Source organism: Pocillopora verrucosa, chromosome 13 (genome assembly GCF_036669915.1).
Source record: "Pocillopora verrucosa isolate sample1 chromosome 13, ASM3666991v2, whole genome shotgun sequence".
In the NCBI taxonomy this organism is placed as follows: domain Eukaryota; kingdom Metazoa; phylum Cnidaria; class Anthozoa; order Scleractinia; family Pocilloporidae; genus Pocillopora; species Pocillopora verrucosa.
Window position 1 is genome coordinate 15,187,962 of NC_089324.1, and position 20,911 is coordinate 15,208,872.

Consider the following 20,911-nt stretch of genomic DNA (forward strand, 5'->3'; position numbering starts at 1 on the left):
ATGCGTTGTTAATTACAATGCCCGCCGCTGGTGCCAGGCTACAAGCAACTAAAAGAAGCCTAATCAGTAGACTGCATCTCTATATGCTGTTATTTTTGTTCCAATCAAATAGCGCGACGTTATTGGCTACAGTTGAAAGATAGTTGATGACGTAAAGCTTGATATGTTAGATTGAAAGGAATCTAAACAATTGAGCACAAATAATGTGCTTTGAAAATAAATACCTAACTTTCCATAAGTTTCAGACCAATGAGTTAGGGCTCATAAACTATTTCAACCGTGCGTTGACTGAATAAGAGACGAAATGGCTGAAGTCACCTGGAAATTCAGAGAAGTTTCATCTTCAAAGCATACAAAGTGCTGTCTAGATAAATATAATTTAATATTCCCTCTGCTACGCTTCGGCGCGTTGATAATCTTATTTAAGGAAAATATTTCGCTACGCTGTAAACGATCTTGTCTTAGATTGGTCAAAAAACTGACAGGTGAAATCACGCGTTTTAATGAACTTTATTTCCTGATTGAATACAAAATTCTCGAGGGATTTGTTTGTGACGTCATGAGCGTGCACAATAGGAATATGAAGCACGCTCACGCAATTAAATTTGATGAGACAAATTTACGCGCTATGTTATAATTTGTTTTGATGGCTGTTTCCTTGATTCAATGAAAAAAGGAATTGAAAATCGAGGTGTACTAAATTTAAATGGAAAAAGATATCACGACATTTTTCATATCTTAAATATAAAGAGAAAAGCAATCAATATTGAAGTAAATTTTCGTCGGTTTTGATGTATCGACGATCGAATTGTTTTTAATGCACCTAACCGCGTAGTTTGAAAACATGAGGATTATTTCTCACAGGGAGCTGTGGCTGAATGTCATTTAGTTAAACCCGCTTTAACTTGGCATGCTTTGCTGATGTGATTGTAACACATTTTGTTCTTAAAACACTGGAGCTTGATGAACCCTAAGCCTTGAGTATGTCATTTAATTTGGAAATACCCAGGGGCATAGCCAGAAGGTTCGTAATTATCCTTCATGTTTTTATAGGAGGTTCTTAACTGAATAACTTTTTTAAAAAAGACAGAAACATTTAACCCTTTTACAGTAGTTAAACCATCGGGTTGAAAATGTTATAAAACAAGACGGTAGAATTGCTCTCGGCTACGCCTCGAGCAACTCTTACGCATCTTTCGTGCTGTCCAAACTTCCCGCGTGTTTCATATCTCGATGAACGGACGCTGACGTACGAATTACCAATTGTTAAGAAAAACTACTGGAAAAGCAAACATATGTTTCATACCTGTAAATTGTTATTTCGTTTAGTCGTACTTTAAGAACCTGACTGAGATTAATTTTCAACATGGCCCGTTGCTAAAGGCATATTTGTATGTATACAAAAAAATCAAATCGAAAAATGTACGATAATTTATGCACAATTAAGTTGCGCTTTGCGTCAGAAGTTCGGTTATCAATTGGTTTTCAAGAGTTTTGTCGCAATTTCTTTGTCAATGAAAACGGAACATCTCGCGAAAGATACATTTTAATATCAAAAGTGTACCTGTATGTCTCTGTGACGAAATTTTCGTTGACAACCTTTGAGTATTTCATGATCACGAATCTTTAGGCTTAAACTGACAGCTTAAAAAGACAATGATCAATATGTTACAATTATTTGTCTTTTAGCTACACAATACTAATTGCAGCCATACGGGACAAGAATAAACTATAAAAAGCACAAGTCGTCAAATAACCTTTTTTTCTATAAGTCTTGCACAAGATAGCTCCAGAAATTGTTTTTATTTCACAATCTAAAATGTCCGGAATAAAAAACAGAAGTAACTTTTAAATCTACTTTGTCTGTTTTGTTTTGAATTAGATGTTTTTAATAACGATTAAAAAAATGTAATTCTCATTACCTTAAGCTTCGGACATATCAAATACAAATTTAATATGTTAACTATATGAAGGATAAAGTTATATACAGCCAAGGAAAATAAAGTTATTCACGTAAGATATTTTTAAACTGCCTTTGTCCTTTTTCAGATTTCGTACTTTTTTCAAATTAAAAACATTTTACAATTACGGAAACAGCAAAGCTATTCTTTTTCACTTAATTCTGTTGATGTTGTAGATACACATAAAAAAGGTTCGCCATTTAAAGAGTAAAGTTAAATAAGGCTGGAGGACAAGAACCTTGGAGGTTTTTAACACCGATCTTTCTTTATGTCACGAATCCTAAGGAACAAAAGGAAGCAGTAAAAAGGGATGCGCAAATGTGAAAAGATGTAAAAATTTGTGTAAGGAAAAAGGTGAAAAAGGCGCAAAAGTATGAACACGTCCGTTGGCGTTCAAAACCCGTATGACAATATGGAGAACGATAGACAGTGGCAGAGATACAATCAAAGAGACAACGGGCATTTGTTGAGTGGGTGGGGGCTTGAAGCATGGAATGTTAGTAACTGTCAGCTGCACACATTATCAACTTGGTGCGCGCGGGTCAAAACAAGCATTGAAGTCCGCCGGGCATAGGACCTGTTCTCTCTGCATCTCACGTGAATCCTAACAATATGGAGACAGACAATGAAAATTAACGCGGTTTTTGTATTTTATACACTGGATATTTCTCTTATACAAAGAAGTTAAGAAATAAGTACCATAGGAACTGCATTAAATTGTCAAAGGCATTAAGTAAAAACCGCGCTAAAAAGAGACACTGACATGAACCCATTTACTCCCAAGACTTTTTATAATTTAAATTCTCCTCACAGTATTAATACACCGAAAAACATGGTGTCAATAAGAATTTGAGAAAATCCAAACTGGAGGATAATTTTTTGATAGAAACGTAATGTAACAATAAATTCTCGGAATGAAGGAACAAAGAAACACATTCTTATCTCTTGGGAGAATTTTTCTTCAGAACTTGGGAGTGGATGAGTTAATTAAACTAAGGTAAATGAACAATTATCTTCAACTGTATTTAAAAATAGTATCAAACACTTTACACGAACTACACTGACATTGTACAAAGCATGCTAGGTTAAAACTGTCCCAGCTTGTTTTTAAAATCCTACGTTACATCATATTCAACCATGTGCGAGGTTATTTATTACATTTTATACCAGCACATACCAATGGTAGTTAAAAAAAATCTGCAAAATTAAGATTGATTTTACGAAACTTTCTTCTAAAACAGCTGTGTATATCTTAAACTTTTGTGCACAAAACGGGTTCTAATTAAAAAGCGTACTCTGAGTACCTAAGTATAAATTCTTAAATCTAAGAAAGACATTATCAGGCATCTTCAAATTCCACTAAGGTAAATTTAGAGCAATAACAGCGAATTTTCAAAAATTGAAAATTTTATGCTGAAGCCCTGAACCTTTCCAACTACGGATTAGATTAACATCTATTCATGAACCTTTTCACCAAAATAATTCCCATTGAGGACTACACAGCTCGTTTTAATTACTTCTCTAGTTTACGGGAGTAAATATTTTACTACTAAAAACAACTAATTCCATTTCACATGCATTGAAAGTTACAGCTATGGAAACTTCAGTTACAGTGAAATCTGTTTCGCTATTTCCTTGTTTAGATTATAAGTAAAATTTTTAACCTCTCTGTCGTGGTTCTTAAAAACAAACAGATTAGTATCCGATAAAACGGACTAAAATTGACCAAACTTATTTGATTAAGAACAGGGTTGTAGCCAGCTTTTTGACTTGTTAAAGACCTGTCCCCTAAGAGATTCCAATTTTTGTTTCAAAATTTGAAAGAGTCATATTATTGCAGGGCGAAAGAAAAAAAAGGTAGGACGGACCTACGGGACTAGAAGCTGGCTACACCCCTAAAAGAAGGTCTAATGTCAAAAATATAGTCAGTAAATTCTATAACATTATCTCTGATGTTTACTTCTTGAAATTAAGCTTAGAATGGCAATCTTGGCACTGATAGAATTGGATTGTATTAAGATGGATTGAAAAGAAATAATAAAGATAATCTCAACTTGTAACAAAGGAATTAATGATAAAGGAAAATCATCCAAGTTTAATTAACAAAAATTGCAAATCAAATTTTTCAAATTAAAATTTCGCCAACTTTTGTAACTTATCAAAGGCTGAGAATATAAGCGTAAATAAAACCCTGTGGACAAGCTCCTGGTGATGCATATGAAAAAACGTTTAAATTGTTTCCCATACAACTAATTGTAATAAAGGAATGGAGCCGAGCGTCAGTTTGGCGAAAACGGAAACCTCGTAATCGCCTTCAACTACTGCAGGTATTCATAACAGAAGCCTTGTTATATTTCGTTCTCTTCGCAAGCATTTATATTTGTAAAGGTAAGAAAAAAAAGGACAACTCCACTGATCAAAATATAATAAAATAGACTGTTTTATTTCTTCACCAAAGTAAAGTTACACATCTCAAGTTCCATTTAACAAAAAAGTAAAAAGTAATGAAAAATAACGAAAAATTGCCAAACTAGAAAGAATTTAAACCTTCTACGTTTCTGCGCCGTTTTTTCATTCTTTTTAAGATTTAAAAAGAACGACAATTTTTCATTTATGTGATTTTAAATTCCAATTTTCTATTTCCTTTGCCATTGAGGCTCCCATCGCGTACCTGCATTTTGACGTCAACATCCAGGACATCGGCCATGCGCTTTGTAGAAAAAGAACCAGTTGCCGTGTTTGTACTGGCATATTTTGCTCACCAAAATTGTTGAGTTATGGTCACTCTAAACTCCAAACAGTCTGTAAGTTCTATCTTATTTCGTGTTTATCGTAATTTCGCTCGCTAAAGGTGTAATTTCTCTTCGTAGAAAACTTGCCCTAATGCCTAACTGAATGTAGATGTAAATAGATGGTTGAGTTTTCGCTTTCGAGTCTTATGTTTATGTGGTTCTGCGAACTGCGTAATACCCATGAGATCAAGAGTGACGTCATCTCCAATCAGCGAAAAGGGCGCCCAGTATTTGATGTCGCGGAACTTATCTGATTCTCTAAGGCTTTTTCTGGCCAGGTTCAGTGACTCGCTTGCGGGTTTACCTTCTGCAAGGTGTTGATAAAAGCATTTCATGAACAGGAGAGTAGCCTCGTCATCAATCGCCCACAGGGACACCACAACAGACCGAGCACCAGCCCCCATAAAAGCGCGCGCAATGCCAACCACACCTTCAGCTTTGATCTCGCCCCGACCACTGTGGCAGCAACTGAGCACAACAAGTTTGGCGCGAAGTTGAACATTCAACACATCTCGAATCGTTAAAATGTAATCCTCCTTCTCCGTAGGCACAGTAGATATTCGGTCTAGGTCAGGTGTAAGAGCAATTTCGCCAGTTTCCGAACATCCGTGTGCCGCAAAGTGAACTAAGGAAACGGAAGTGAGTCTTTTCAACACCTCACGTTTCGTGGCTTGTCTGCCAGTGATTGGCGTGATATTCAGAATTTTTCCGATCATTTCTACTTCTTCTTTAGCACACGGAAGCTGCTCGAGGACTTTTTCTCCCTCGCTGTTAGTAACCTCGGATACCCACGGATCTCCTACAAGTAACGCACCACTGCTTTTGTGATAATCATCTGGGCAATCGGCAATGAGTCTAAGACTTGCTAACGATGGAGCGACTCGGATTGTGAACGATTCACACAGGTATTTAGAATTACCATCCTTCAATGCAGCGTAAGGAGCGATCCACAGGGGTCCATCAGGAATAATGAGTAACTCATCCCCTTCAATCAAGTCAGCCACTGGCTTCATAACGATATCATACAAAGTGCTCAAGCATCCGTCTTGTTGGATGTGAGGTTGAGGGTTGGCTTCTTTGGTTTTCTCATCCACTTTTGGACGGCCCTCCCTCAAAGCATCTAAAGATCGATTCTCGCATCTCACATTAGAACGAACACCAAGTTGTGTATAGACACCGAGCATGAACGACTCAAAGGACTGGCTAGATCCACTATTCTCTGAAACAAAACCTTTGAGTTTACTTTGTCTTAACTGAACTTGTTTTCCTTCGGACACAACCCAAAGATTGACGTCAGCTTTGTCCACTGCCTGAAAGACGGTGTTTGATGGAACGCTTTTTAAAACTTTTGAAAAACGTTTCATCCAAATCGATGTAGACTTAGCAGTGACTACTAAATCTTCATCACCTGCCTTGTGCTGACTTGCTTCACCACAAAAACTGGATTCCATAAGGTCGGACAGAGCTTGAGCTCGTCCTTTCTCAGCAACAAATAAGGCTTCATCTATATTACCTTGTTCTACGAGAACTCTCCACAAACCCGTATACGCCATTTGATGCTGATTTCGAAAGTTAACTTTCCACTCATCTTTAGATTTTAGAAGTACTCTCAAGGAATTGAATAAGTTTACGCTAGCTTGGTAATGTTCAACGGCTTTTGGCAGTCCACCTTGCAACTCAAAAACGTATCCTAATGAACAGTAGGCCATTGCCTCCGAGGATTTGTCTCCTACTTCTTTAGCTATTTTGAGATTTAGGTTGTGGTACTCTATGGCTTTTTTGAAATCACCCAGACGGCGATAAGCATTGCCAAGATTGCCATAAGCACCACCCTCCCCATGCTTATTTCCTACTTCTTTAGCTATTTTAAGATCTAGGTTGTGGTACTCTATGGCTTTTTTGAAATCACCCAGACTGTCATAAGCATTGCCAAGATTGCCATAAACGTTACCCTCCCCATGCTTGTCTCCTACTTCTTTAGCTATTTTAAGATGTAGGTTGTGGTACTCTATGGCTTTTTTGAAATCACCCAGACTCTTATAAGCAATGCCAAGATTGCCATAAGCACCACCCTCCCCATGCTTATTTCCTACTACTTTAGCTATTTTAAGATCTAGGTTGTGGCACTCTATGGCTTTTTTGAAATCACCCAGACTGTCATAAGCATTGCCAAGATTGCCATAAGCATGACCCTCCCCATGCTTGTCTCCTACTTCTTTAGCTATTTTAAGATGTAGGTTGTGGTACTCTATGGCTTTTTTGAAATCACCCAGACTGTCATAAGCATTGCCAAGATTGCCATAAGCACCACCCTCCCCATGCTTGTCTCCTATATCTTTAGCTATTTTAAGATGTAGGTTGTGGTACTCTATGGCTTTTTTGAAATCACCCAGACTCTGATAAGCATTGCCAAGATTGCCATAAGCGTTACCCTCCCCATGCTTGTCTCCTACTTCTTTAGCTATTTTAAGATTTAGGTTGTGGTACTCTGTGGCTTTTTTGAAATCACCCAGACTGTCATAAGCATTGCCAAGATTGCCATAAGCACCACCCTCCCATTGCTTGTCTCCTACTTCTTTAGCTATTTTAAGAGCTAGGTTATGGTACTCTATGGCTTTTTTGAAATCACCCAGACTCTGAGAAGCATTGCCAAGATTGCCATAAGCACCACCCTCCCCATGCTTATTGCCTACTTCTTTAGCTATTTTAAGAGCTAGGTTGTGGTACTCTATGGCTTTTTTGAAATCACCCAGACTAAAATAAGCATTGCCAAGATTGCCATAAGCTTTACCCTCCCCATGCTTGTCTCCTAGTTCTTTAGCTATTTTAAGAATTAGGTTGTGGTACTCTGTGGCTTTTTTGAAATCACCCAGACTCTGATAAGCATTGCCAAGATTGCCATAAGTGTAACCCTCCCCATGCTTGTCTCCTACTTCTTTAGCTATTTCAAGATCTAGGTTGTGGTACTCTATGGCTTTTTTGAAATCACCCAGACTGTCATAAGCATTGCCAAGATTGCCATAAACGTTACCCTCCCCATGCTTGTCTCCTACTTCTTTAGCTATTTTAAGATCTAGGTTGTGGTACTCTATGGCTTTTTTGAAATCACCCAGACTGTCATAAGCATTGCCAAGATTGCCATAAGCATGACCCTCCCCATGCTTCTCTCCTACTTCTTTAGCTATTTTAAGATGTAGGTTGTGGTACTCTATGGCTTTTTTGAAATCACCCAGACGGTGATAAGCATTGCCAAGATTGCCATAAGCGTTACCCTCCCCATGCTTGTCTCCTACTTCTTTAGCTATTTCAAGATTTAGGTTGTGGTACTCTATGGCTTTTTTGAAATCACCCAGATGGTGATAAGCATTGCCAAGACTGCCATAAGTGTTACCCTCCCCATGCTTGTCTCCTACTTCTTTAGCTTTTTTAAGATATAGGTTGAGGTACTCTATGGCTTCTTCTCCCCGATTATAAAGATCTATGACTTTCTTGACATCACCTGAACTTGCACTACCATGGTCATGACTAATAGGATCTTTTTCCTCCATGGACTTATCTCCCACTTTACTGACAGACTGAAGTCTTAATGACAACAAGATCCGATTGTTTTTGTCAATCTTTTTTATGTTAAGGGTAAAAAATGTGGAAAAAACAAAAAAGATTATGTTTCTGATCATATTGATAAGTAATAGTCCATTTTAACATTTGTGTGCTTGGTTCCCAAGCCTCTGAACAAGAGGGATGATAAAGGGTGACCTTGTTATAATAAAAACATTGCTGCTTTTTAAATGCAAACTACTTTGTTATTATCGTTTCTAGACAAATTTGGTCTGGAAATTAAAGGGTTTTTTAAACTAATGTAACAGTTATTGGCATGGATAGTAGAACTAAGTCAAATTGGCTAAAAGGAGTAATTTCATTAATAAGTCATGAGGTAATAACTTCTCCTATGTTTTTAATCACACAAACTTAAAGTATATGAGCTGACAAGTTCCCATCATAATTAATACCCTTCTTTGTATTTTCTCCCTTGAAACATCAAATTGTGGAAACTTTTTTTTTATACCCACGGTTAAAAATGAACGATTCCTTCAAAGGATACAACTAGTCCCTTATCACACCAACTGATTGCTTCTTCAAATCTCTTCAATTCAAGACAAGCAGCGGCTCCTGTAGGCAACAATACAAAGAAGCATACTATTACTGTAGCTCAATTCTGAGAAAAGAACCTGAAACCATTGCAATCATTACAGACCAGAAGAAAAAAAAAAGACAAAACAAGACAAAACAAAGAAACTAAACGGAAAAGAATAAACAGGCCCTATTAGGTTTCAGTTAGATTTATTTAGCTTTACAGACAACTGAAACTTCTAAGAACACTTAAATTGGGATCAACAACTCCCACGAAAACACTAAGAGTTAGGTAAGTCCTGATCCTTCTTTCTAAAACAGCTAGATAATGACTTAAGAGCGTGTCCACGAGAGCACCGGGCGGTCGTGCTACATGCCATCTCACCGATTTCAGTGAAACTTTGTCAGTTTAAAGGCTCTACCCCAAAACTAAAAAACAACAGACTGGTTTCTGTTTTGGTTTTTTCCGTGAGGAGATAGACCACCCCCCGGTTTTTCTTGGTTTTCACTAATGAAATCGCTTCAAATAGGTAAAATATATGAAGCTCTCACTGCGATGGTAATTAACTGATTACTTTGAGGATTTGCAGACATATTTTTACATCCTTAGTTAATGGCCGCCGCGAGCATCAGTCAGTCTGATTGACGCCGTGGGCGGCTTGTCAATCAACAGGGGCAAATATACGACTGTGTTTTTAGACTTTTCGATTCATCTAAATATTTTACAACTTTGAGGTCAAATATCTCCCGTTGCCAGAAAGCTACAACACTAATCTTAATTACCCTTTATAACTTATCATTTCATCTCTGAAAACCATCAAAAAAATCTTTGCGCACTACCGTATTTTTGTCTTGGATACCTTTTAAAATCTGCGATTGTGACAAGTTTCTCTCAACTACACCTGTCACGCACTTCTTGCTCTAGGCGGTCACTTGACAAAATAAACCTACATTTTTTAGCTCTTTATACAAGATGATTGATCAAGAAAGGTTAAAAATGTTAAAAACGTTCGAGATTTTTTGTAGGAATGGAAAATTTCACGTTTAGAGAGATGCATGTTGACGAAATATCAATGGGAAAATGGTTGCGTTTCTTTCTTCAGTCGTTTATTACTTTCAAGATTTGCTAAAATCAGGACATGGGGCTCTTGTACATAACAAAACATTCATTAGCCTATACTTTGATCGTCTATTATCATTATCGCACAGTTTACAATAGGGAAACTGTAACAGGAGAGGAGATTTTAAAGTCACATGTCGCCTGCTTGTTGACGTACAAGTTCCCGAGTGTAACAACTTCGTCTTTTCCATACCGCGCATGACGGGAAACTCTGCTCCCTTATTTGATAGGAAATATCAATAGCCCCATAAATTCATTAACTACGCCACGTTTCCAGAAAATAAGACTGTAAAATGTTTTTTCCACTTTCCACGATCAAGAAATTCCACGTATAGAAATAGTATTTGTAGGGTTACTGCGTGACTTTTCATGAGAAGTAAAAATTGTTCATCTTTTTTTTTCAAGAAGATACTTCTAGAAAGTTCTTAATCCTTCTGTTATCTTATTTTCCTGTTTTTTGACTGCAAATATCATTTGCATTTGCTATTATTTTCGCTGATTGTCATGGCCTTTCCTGCGTGCACGTGCGAGCTAGTTCATATACAGGACTCTTTCGAGTTTCTCTGGGTGGTGTCGGGCTTAGGTGTGTAGGTCTGACTCAAAAGATATCTGCACGCTGCAACACGGGTTCCTATGTTTTCTCCTTTTTCTTCATTTGGATTTTCATTCTCTTGTTTGCATTATCACACATTTATGTTTTTTTAGTCCCTCAGCGCGTTCCCTCAGATTTGGAAGTAGGCCATCAAAAGTCAATATTGACCAGAACTGAAATCCTTTTCTATCACTATTTGTTTCGGAGAACCCCCGTCATTTGTGACTTTATTTCACAAGAAAATGTGTTTTTATTTGCTATTTATTTCCATTAGCAAATGAAACTAGGTCCTGATAAGTTTTTTTGTCTCGTGGCTCCCAAAAACTGTGTTTGCGACAACATCAATTGAGAAATCAAAGGCAATTACGCCTGAGAAATTCGCTTGTAGCCTTCTACCCGCAGAAGGCAACTCCATATAATGAAACGTTCTAAGACCCCTGTAAACTAGAGACATTGGGTGATGTTGAGGAGTGAAATATTTACACTAAATCTGTGACCCTCAAACGGATCACGTACTCGTACATGTAAGCAAGCCTTGAAGATCGCAATTTTTTAACTCATTTCATAATGTAATTTTATTGAACATTTTAATATTGTATTTTGAACAATTTTTAACCTTTCAAATTTAACATTTTTTCTTTTTTTTGGCAGGGCCTCACTGAATAACACCTTTGGTGATGTGAGCTCCCTGGATAAATAACATTATTATTATTGTAACGTCCGGAAAATGTCACGCATGTATAACACCGTAGGCGCACCTGGCCAATTCTATCCACTGGCTTCAATAGCAAAGAGACAACTTATTTTCTATTTGTATATGAACAAGCTTATTTACCCTACTTGAAAAAATCCTTGATAAAGTCTACTATTGTCAGACGAAACGCGTGGGAGATAAATACAAGTTTTTACTTTCTTAGTTCGTGCAGTGATGCTCACTAGTTTGTTCCGTCAAAATGCTTTTAATGTGAAGTCACGTCGACCTCGACAGAAAAACTAAGCTCACCCTGTCATAATCAATGATTTGATACCGTAAGTCGCTTAGCTTGGCGCGTCTTGACTCTGGCCGATGAAAATTATCGAGGTGAACTCCATGAAATTCTAGTCAAATGTTTTAAAAACTTTGTCTACCCTTGATTTGCAGGCAGAAAAAAAAGGCAAATCCCGAACGGTATTTCAAAACACTTTATTCATTAGTCAATTTATGAACTGTTTCATAGCTGCCCGAGGTCATTTTTTTGTGACAGCCGATCAAAGATAGACATCTCTGAAACGTCTCTGAAACTCTTTTTAAAAAGAGTTTACACTTCCGGTAATATTTTCCTCCTTCTCGTAACAGCGCAACAGACATTGTTAATCCTATGTAGTGTAGGTGTATCAGTTGTATTACATCTTCATAGTGATACCATGTAAGAAATCGAGTGTCTAAAAAGCCTTCAATTCAATCTAACAGTCGAATTGATAAAGTCAAGATGGTGCAGTTGTCTTGTTCATTTGCAACTAACTGTAGAACCAAATATTATTTTTCCCGCGCTGGCCAGGAACGGCAACAGCTCATACCTCTAAATTCGTGGGTATACAGCTTAAAAAAAAAAAGCATTTGAGAGACTTCGATGTATCCCAAACATGCGTTTCGTCCGAGGTGAAGCTTATTCTAGCGCGTATTGGCTTATTTGGAGATTGCGAAGGCCGCGATTTCACGATATACCTGAAATATCGTGCACAACTTGGTGTGAGATTCAGACCTTCGGGTTCGTAAATGCCAGTATCCTCCTCATAAAAATCGGTGACATAAAGTGAAAAAGAGGTGAATCTGCAGATGGCAGAAGAAATCAAAGCTGGTGGCGAGTCTTCCTGGTGGCGGCAAGGTGACTGTAGACCTAAATAGAACGCGTACTGTAACTGCTATCTTAGAGTCGGCAATGAATAAGGAAGAAGGGCAAGAAGAGCGCTTATCTAACCATCAGTTTTCCTAAATGGTTATTTGTGACTGAGATGAACTTTATATCATATGATTGCTAGGGATACGCAGGTACTGTAGAGGCGCTCACATAGATAGAGGTGGGCGATTCTCCCTCTGACTTAAGAATTGCGACAAGTTTATAGCGCAGACCAACTGGCACGGTTTGAAGCACCTCAGGGTCTCACTAGGCTCATCACATTAGAAACCTTCAGCAAACTAATCGTAGAAGCGAGTGGTTATCAGCAACGTGTACAGATTTCTGAACGCGGGTCATCGCGAGAACTATACCCAATCCGTCATAGACGGAACAAGAAAGCGAGATATTCTTGCTAAAAGAAGGATGCATCAAAACGTTTCAGTCATTGGCTGCCATCCAAATGTATCCTGACAAAGACAAACTCAGTGAAGCCGACAAAAAAATTCCGCCTAGGATAAGATCAAGAGGAAATGGACTGAGACCGGCTTGCCATTCTACAGGGGATGGCTACGTTCAAGGTCAGACCTAAGGTAAAAATTCTGACGAACAATCCCTAACTAGCCAGGTGGACTTTGGAATGTGATTTCCCAAATATCGAATTTAGGAGACGACACCAGCCAGAAATGTTGTCTAAGACTGACCGGTTCATACAGCAGCAAATCGCTCGATACTTCAGCCGCTTATCTGCCGTAAAAAAAATTGGTTTATTGATGAGGTCCCCCTCTGTAAATATGAATGAGGACGGAGAGACCGATGCCAATGATCTAGCTTCAGAATTCGAAACTGCCTGAACAAGGCAGAAGATAAGGAGGGACCTTGCAAAATTTAGACGATGACTGCAGGAGAGGGTACAGCTGCTATTCAGCTAAAAAAAAAAAAAGACATTTGTATCTCACTTTTCTTTCATATTTATTGTCTTTGCTCACGAAAACAACTGGCTATCTTTTGGGATTTCATCAAGGGAAATTTGCAGGAAGCCTTTTCTCGTCAAATTACTGCTGGCTCATTCTTATTTAAAAATTTACAAGTCACGCAATTAGACGCCGGCAACACTCGATCTAGAGAGATGTAGATTTATATGTAGTAATAGAATGCTTGAAAAAAATATGCAGATATTTTACGATCGAAGCAGGTAAATAATCATAGAGATCTGCAGATTATTCTGAAATTGTTATTTAGCAGACAGCATGAACAACGCGCTTGAATAATTCCTACGGAGAGTCTTCGGGTCACACAACAGATGTTAGCTTAGCGGAGTTCGGCATGGAAATGTTCGATGGCGGTAAGTGGCAACGACAACACTATTTTAATTTTATTTTCGGGATAGAAGCACAGTTTTTAGTCCGATAGAACTATTGATATTTGCTCTCGAGCGAGAGCGCAGAATTTCTCGTCTGTAAAAGCCGAAGTTGTAGCACACTGGAACATGTAGTAATATCAACCTACACGCAGCATGTGACTTTAAAATCTCCTAAAATGAGTAATGATGATGATAAACAATCAAATTATAGGCTAATGAATGTTTTGTGCCTTACAAAAGCCATATCTGCTGATTTTAGCAAATCTTCAAAGTAATAAACCACTGAAGAAAGAAACGCTACGATTTTCCCATTGATTTTTCGTCTACATGTATCTCGAAAGTTTTTCTCGAAAGTTTCTCACATTTTTCACCTTTCCTGATCAATCATCGTGTATAAAGAGCTTAAAAATGTAGGTTTATTTTGTCAAGTGACCGCCTAGAGCAAGAATTGCGTGACAGATGTAGTTGAGAGAAACTTGTCACAGTCGCAGATTTTAAAATGCATCCAAGACAAAAATGTGCCCAAAGATTTTTTTTTGATGATTTTCAGAGATGAAATGATGGGTTATAAAGGGTAATAAAGATTAGTGTTGTAGCTTTCTGGCAACGGGAGATATTTGACCTCAAAGTTGTCAAATATTTGGATGAATCGAAAAGTCTAAAAACACAGTCGTATATCTGCCTCTGTTGATTAACAAGCGGTCAATCAAACTGACTGATACTCGCAGCAGACATTAACTAAGGATGTAAAAATATGTGTGCAAATCCTCAAAGTAATCGGTTAAATTTCATCGCAGTGAGAGCTTCATACAGTTTACCTAAATGAAGCGATTTCCTTAGTGAAAAGCAAGAAAAACCAGGGGGGGTGGTCTATCTCCTCCCGGAAAAAACCAAAACAGAAACCAGTTTGTCTTTTTGAGTTTTGGGGTAGACCCTTTAAACTGGCAAAGTTTCATTGAAATCGGTGAGATGGCATGTAGCACGACTGCCCAGTGCTCTTGTGGACACGCTCTTAACATATCTGACACCTGTGACTCATTGAACTTAAGGAACTAAAATATTCATGCTGAAATTTTGCTTTGCATTCCGCATTGAGTTCTTCATCCCGTTCAAAATAATATTCTCAGCATAATTAATGGAAAGTAATGGCGTAACAGTCAAGAGCTGGATTCAAATGTACATCAGGGTGGTCTCGACCTCTTAATTAAAGTCAATTGAGACAAGATTGAACTCCATTTAACCTCATTTAACCTAAGAGTGTTGAGTTCTTTTATTATAATTATTATTATTATAGTACAGCTAACATATCTAACCTCTCACAATTGCCTTAAGGAAAGTTGGATTTAACTCAATGGCTGCTTCTGCATCCCTTAGTGAATCCTGGTGATTTCCTGTTATTGAAATAAATATCTCTGATTAGCCATACATGTTGCAAACCAATTACCATTACTATAATTTTGGGAAAGAGGTAAGAGGTTACTTCGTTGTATATTTGAGAGGCCAAGATAAGATGTATATTTTTCCGAGCATGTATTCAAAATTATCACCTTTTTCAGAAAACTACTACTGACAACTCAATAGCTTCAAAATAGAAAAAAAAATGCATATTAAAGCTCTCATCATCTTACCAAGTTTAGAATGTGCAATTGCCCTGTTGTTGTGCAGTTTGGCCTTCAGTTCTTTCTCATTGCAGTTAATTTTAATTCCTTTGGTGTAAAAATGAATAGCATTGATGAAATCTCCTTTATTGAAGGCCTCATTACCCTCATTCTTATAAACATCAGCTGCAGCTGCAAAGAAAAAATGAAAAATCATTTGTGTCAAAGTCTGTGATTGAAGTTAATAATTATCTGTAGTTGTAATTAATTAGTGTATAAGCAGAGCTACCAAGATCTGGAGATTTAAAATATGCAGATTTTTCCTCTTGTGCCAGCTGCCACTTTTGCACCTGCCTGACTCGACCCATCCCCTGAAAAGCTTAGAGGATGTGTGGAGACCCCCCACACCCCCTTCACAGGACACACCCCAGTAAATAAGGCAATAAGATCCAAATGTTGCAATCATAAAAACCAGAAGAAATATCACTTATAGAAAAATAGTTATCATATAAATGAGAAGAATAATGATAAAGAAGATGAGATTAATATTTATAATGATGTTAATAATGTGGGTGACAACAGTGGTAATAATAATGATGAGAATTAAGCATCACTCAATTAGAAGCAAACCCTTAGACATTTAAACTTTTGGAGATAGGTTTCCTGAAATTCCTATTCCACAGGCAAAATTAATAATGTGTTATTTTTAGCAACCTGACTTTCAACTAATTGACCAAGCTTTAAAACCTAGACCTTGTAGACATTTTTCTTCTGAGCCATTTGTTAGTGAAAGTTCACTATCTACCTTAACTCTTTAAACCCTAAGAGTGACCAGCATCTCATTTCTCCTTACAGTTATACTGCTGAATCATTCACTAAGCTCATGAGAATAAAGGAAATGATCACCAACCTAAGAAGCATTGATCTTCAAATGAATTCTCTTTTTCAGTACCACAAGAAACATACAAAGAATAGTATGGAGAATATGGATACTGATGTTAGGGTGTCAAGGGTTAAACACCTCCATATTCAATGATATAACACTTGCACTCTACTGGAAATTTGTTGCTTGGGGGAAGGTGATACTTTCAACTGATTGTTGCATAATATAATAGAAAGATGATGATGATGATGATGGTACTCATGATGCAAACTTACAAAATGGATGTTATATGATGATCAAATAAAGTCTTTACTTATTATAACTTTGTGTACTTGCTTTGAACTTTGAGAAAAGAAAATAACAAAAATGTCATAGATCCTCTCAGTCAATGAACAACATATTATAATCATAGATTGAAGAGAGTCATGACTGGCCAAACATCCTTTAAAGTGGTCATGCAGTGTATTAATGTCGTTCTCCACATCTGCTTACATTCTTGAAACTGGTGGAATAGAAAACATTTTAAAAGTGACTAACTGAAGCCAAAGTTGAACCTGGCTCACCTCGTAAAGTGTCCTCATCAAAATCTGGAGCATTTTCTTTGTCAGGTAAGTCTTCATTTTCAGATGGAACCTTAATTGGACTTCTTTCTTTAGCCATAGCAACTGTAAGGAGATGCTTCTTGCAAAAAGTTGCTGTTTTAAGTCATCCTGGCCTGAAAAAAAGATGGTTGCAAATCGTAGCTTAACATATTACCCTATTGTAAAATAATTCTTTTCCCTTCTGAGAATCGGAGGGATACATAGACACAAAACCATAAGCAATTCAATTAATATTAATAGCAAACTAAAAGTAGTAAGAGAACAAAAGATTTATATACTGAAGGAAACAAGCATTAATATTAAATGAACAGTAATTCACTTCTCATTACAATAAATTTCAAGATTTACTCAAGACATTCCCAATTAACTGAAATAAATTGGGCAAAAATCAACATCTGTGTGTTTCAAGTTCATATAATTTGTAACAGTAGCAATTTAAATCATTTGAACTAAGAGGTGGTAGGTAGTTAGGTCCCATCTGGATTTGAAAAGTGGTCCGTCCAGGACCTGAGCTTTAATTAATCTTGGTTTCCTCACATGAAGCAACTGGGAGTATTATCACCAAACCCTGGACAGGATGCAAGTCCATTCCACTGTTATCCCCCCCTTTCACCCCCCCTAGCATTTTATCAGGTTTCCCTAACTAATTTGCACCAGGGCTTTACTGAGGAACATTGGCCCAAGGTTGTGGCAGTATAGAAATCGCATAGTACCAATATTTCCCAGTACAGCTCAAGAAAGAAAGGTAATTGTCATGCACTAATGTCACTTGGACTAAACAAGTTTGCTTGAAATTTACATGTTTAGGACTGTCTGTATGGTGTGATGATGGTCTAGGTGGCAAAATCCTGACCAAGTAAGAACCAATCAGAACTTCTTATTTACCTCAAGCCTACCTTGCCATGTGATAACATAGATTATCACCAGACACATACTTGGATGCGTGCAGCCACATGCAAAACTTAATCAGTTTTATTGTGATCATTGATCATATATGGATTAGAAGATGACAAAAGGTAAAACTTTACTCAGATACCAATCAATCATTACCAGTTGATGAATCGGATTCCTAAAACTTGAATGTAGTTAATTGAAAAGACGCTTCCAATAAATCACTAGCTGGCATTTGAAGTAAAATCAACTTGTCTCAATATTTAACAAGGAAATCAGTATAACAGTATAGTTTGGAAGGACAATCTAAGCAGTCTATCCAAAAGAAAAAATTACTTTCAAACTATTAAATTATAAACATAAGCACATGAAATAAGCTGGAAATGTTTATCGCTTTTTGATTAAATGCATCTTAAATACGGGAGCAATTTAAGTTAACACATAATCCAGCCATGAAAGCTATGCTCCACATGCACATGACACGGAAACGAAACTCAAAGTGTTTCAATCATCAGGGCTTGCACTAAATCAAATCGGTAATTTGGAGATTCCTTTTAACTCTCCCAAATTAATTTTTTTAGAGGTAAATGCCGAGTATTGGCTGAGAGTTTTTTTTGAATTCGACAGTTGTAACATGTTCATGTAAGCACAGCTGAATTAGCTTACAAGTAACACTCAGCGTCAACACAATTAATACGCGCCAGAATCAAATAAAAGTTGGCAGTCCTCGTCAGTTAACTGTAGGAACGTCTTACATTGCCGGACATCAGAGAAATTAGGACAGATTGAGAACATTTGAAGGAGAAAATGTTACCTGAGAAACTCCAAATAAAAGTATTTACCTTATATTCACAAATCTGATTCAACCATGCGTTCTTACTTCTGTCGCGGAAATGCAAGGCACATTTGACTGATTTACGACCTTGATTCCTCAATCCATCATGGAAATGTTTGAAAGAAAGTCACTAAGACTGAGAAAGTACCAAGAAAGACTCGGAAGCTATATTGTAGGGCGAAGAATCTCAATGGCGGGTTGCGAAAATGAAGGGGGAGTCCCCTGGCCCATAAGTCTGTGCAAGCTTGAAGCCGGAAGTGCCTGCTCAACGTGTTTATTTACATAAAAATTCAGTATTTCTCGCACGCTTCTCGCATCTTTTAAGGTCCACTAAAATATTTCATCTTATTTTAACAAGTTCTCATTAACACTCTTAAGTCTTTCTAATATTAGAAACGAATTCCTCTCGGAATATATTCATATAAATTTTGCTGCAGCGTGAACGTAAACTGTTATTTATCTCATTCTCATTTTGTGATTGCGTGTCATTTAAAGGACTTTAGAACCCAAAAGGTAAGTGGCACCGCGCTGGTTCAGGGAATATGTATCCATTTTTTTTTTTCTGAAAGGATTTTTTGGATTTTCCTTACCTGGTGTTTTGTCTCGCCCGACAGGCTCGTTAAAATACAAACAGCGAGTGAAAATACATATATCTTAATAGACGTTTTGATGTGTAGTATCGCTGAGAATTTTTACAAGCTCAAGTTGTGCCGTATTTTGACGAGCCCGTGAGGTGGGTCAAAATACAAACAACTAGTAAAATACTCACCAATTGCAATACTTCACACCAAAAACGTCTAATAAGTTTTGTTATCCAACTTTTTTCTGTCTTTCTAGTCATTTCTCTTAAGGCGGGAAAAACAAAGCGGACAGAGAAGCGCAGCCGACCGTTAAACAGGTTTTTTTAACAGTAAAAAAATAGCCAGCTGTACAATATTGCAGTATACATGTGGTATATATATTCGCGTTATTTGAACTCTACCTTGTGCAGTTGGATTATAAACCTAAATTATCTTGTTGTACCCTTCACCAACACAGCACCACAGATTCCTTAGAAACTAGTCCCATTAATTCATGCGTTGTTAATTACAATGCCCGCCGCTGTGCCAGGCTAAAAGCAACTAAAAGAAGCCTAATCAGTAGACTGCATCTCTATATGCTGTTATTTTTGTTCCAATCAAATAGCGCGACGTTATTGGCTACAGTTGAAAGATAGTTGATGACGTAAAGCTTGATATATTAGATTGAAAGGAATCTAAGCAATTGAGCACAAATAATGTGCTTTGAAAATAAATACCTAACTTTCCATAAGTTTCAGACCAACACGTTACGGCTCATAAAAGAAACTATTTCAACCGTGCGTTGACTGAATGAGAGACGAAATGGCCGAAGTCGCCTGGAAATTCAGAGAATTTTTATCTTCAAAGCATACAAAGTGCTGTCTAGATAAATATAATTTAATACTCCCTCTGCTACGCTTCGGCGCGTTGATAATTTTATTTAAGGAAAACATTTCGCTACGCTGTAAACAATCTTGTCTTAGATTGGTCAAAAAACTGACAGGTGAAATCATGCGTTTTAATGAACTTTATTTTCTGATTGAATACAAAATTCTCGAGGGATTTGTTTGTGACGTCATGTGCGTGCACAATAGGAATATGAAGCAAGCTTACGCAATTAAATTTGATGAGACAAATTTACGCGATATGTTATAATAATTTTTGATGGCTGTTTCTTTAATTCAATCAAAAAAGGAATTGAAAATCGGGGTATACTAAATTTAAACGGAAAAAGATATCACGACATTTTTCATATCTTAAATATAAAGACAAAAGCAATCAATATTGAAGTAAGTTTTCGTCGGTTTTGATGTATCGACGATTCAATTTTTTTTAATGTACTAAACAGGGTAGTTTGAAAACATGAGGATTCTTTTTTCACGGGGAGCTGTAGCTGAATGTCACTTAGTTAACCCCGCTTTAACTTGGTATGTTTTGCTGATGTGATTGGAACACATTTTGTTCTTAAAACACTGGAGCTTGATGAACCCTAAGCATTGAGTATGTCATTTAATTTGGAAATACCCAGGGGCATAGCCAGAAGGTTCGTAATTATCCTTCATGTTTTTATAGGAGGTTCTTAACTGAATAACTTTTTTAAAAATAGCAGAAACATTTAACCCTTTTACAACAGTTAAACCATCGGGTTGAAAATGTTATAAAACAAGAAGCTAGAGTTGTTCTCGGCTACGCCTCGAGCAACTCTTACG

The 20,911-nt window shown here is 37.2% G+C and overlaps 1 protein-coding gene across 1 annotated transcript; it reads right to left on the reverse strand.

Moving 5' to 3' along the window:
* Positions 1-2,274: 2,274 nt before the first annotated feature.
* On the reverse strand, positions 2,275-18,826 carry LOC136277910 (tetratricopeptide repeat protein 28-like). Its single transcript, XM_066160785.1, has 6 exons — positions 18,650-18,826; positions 16,878-17,029; positions 15,462-15,623; positions 15,147-15,224; positions 8,856-8,923; positions 2,275-8,370 (listed from the first exon to the last, which is right to left on the reverse strand). The coding sequence occupies exons 2-6, from the start codon at positions 16,972-16,974 to the stop codon at positions 4,849-4,851; spliced, it is 3,927 nt and encodes a 1,308-aa protein (XP_066016882.1). The 5' UTR covers positions 16,975-17,029; positions 18,650-18,826; the 3' UTR covers positions 2,275-4,848.
* Positions 18,827-20,911: the final 2,085 nt, after the last annotated feature.

Coding starts and splice junctions, on each gene's coding strand:
- LOC136277910 (XM_066160785.1), bottom strand. CDS start 16,974: ATGGCTAAAGAAAGAAGTCCAATTAAGGTTCCATCTGAAAATGAAGAC. Junction 8,924..15,146: donor CCTTAAGGCAATTGTGAGAG/GTTAGATATGTT, acceptor TGTTGCCTACAG/GAGCCGCTGCTTGTCTTGAA. Junction 8,371..8,855: donor GGTGTGATAAGGGACTAGTT/GTATCCTTTGAA, acceptor AACATAAAAAAG/ATTGACAAAAACAATCGGAT.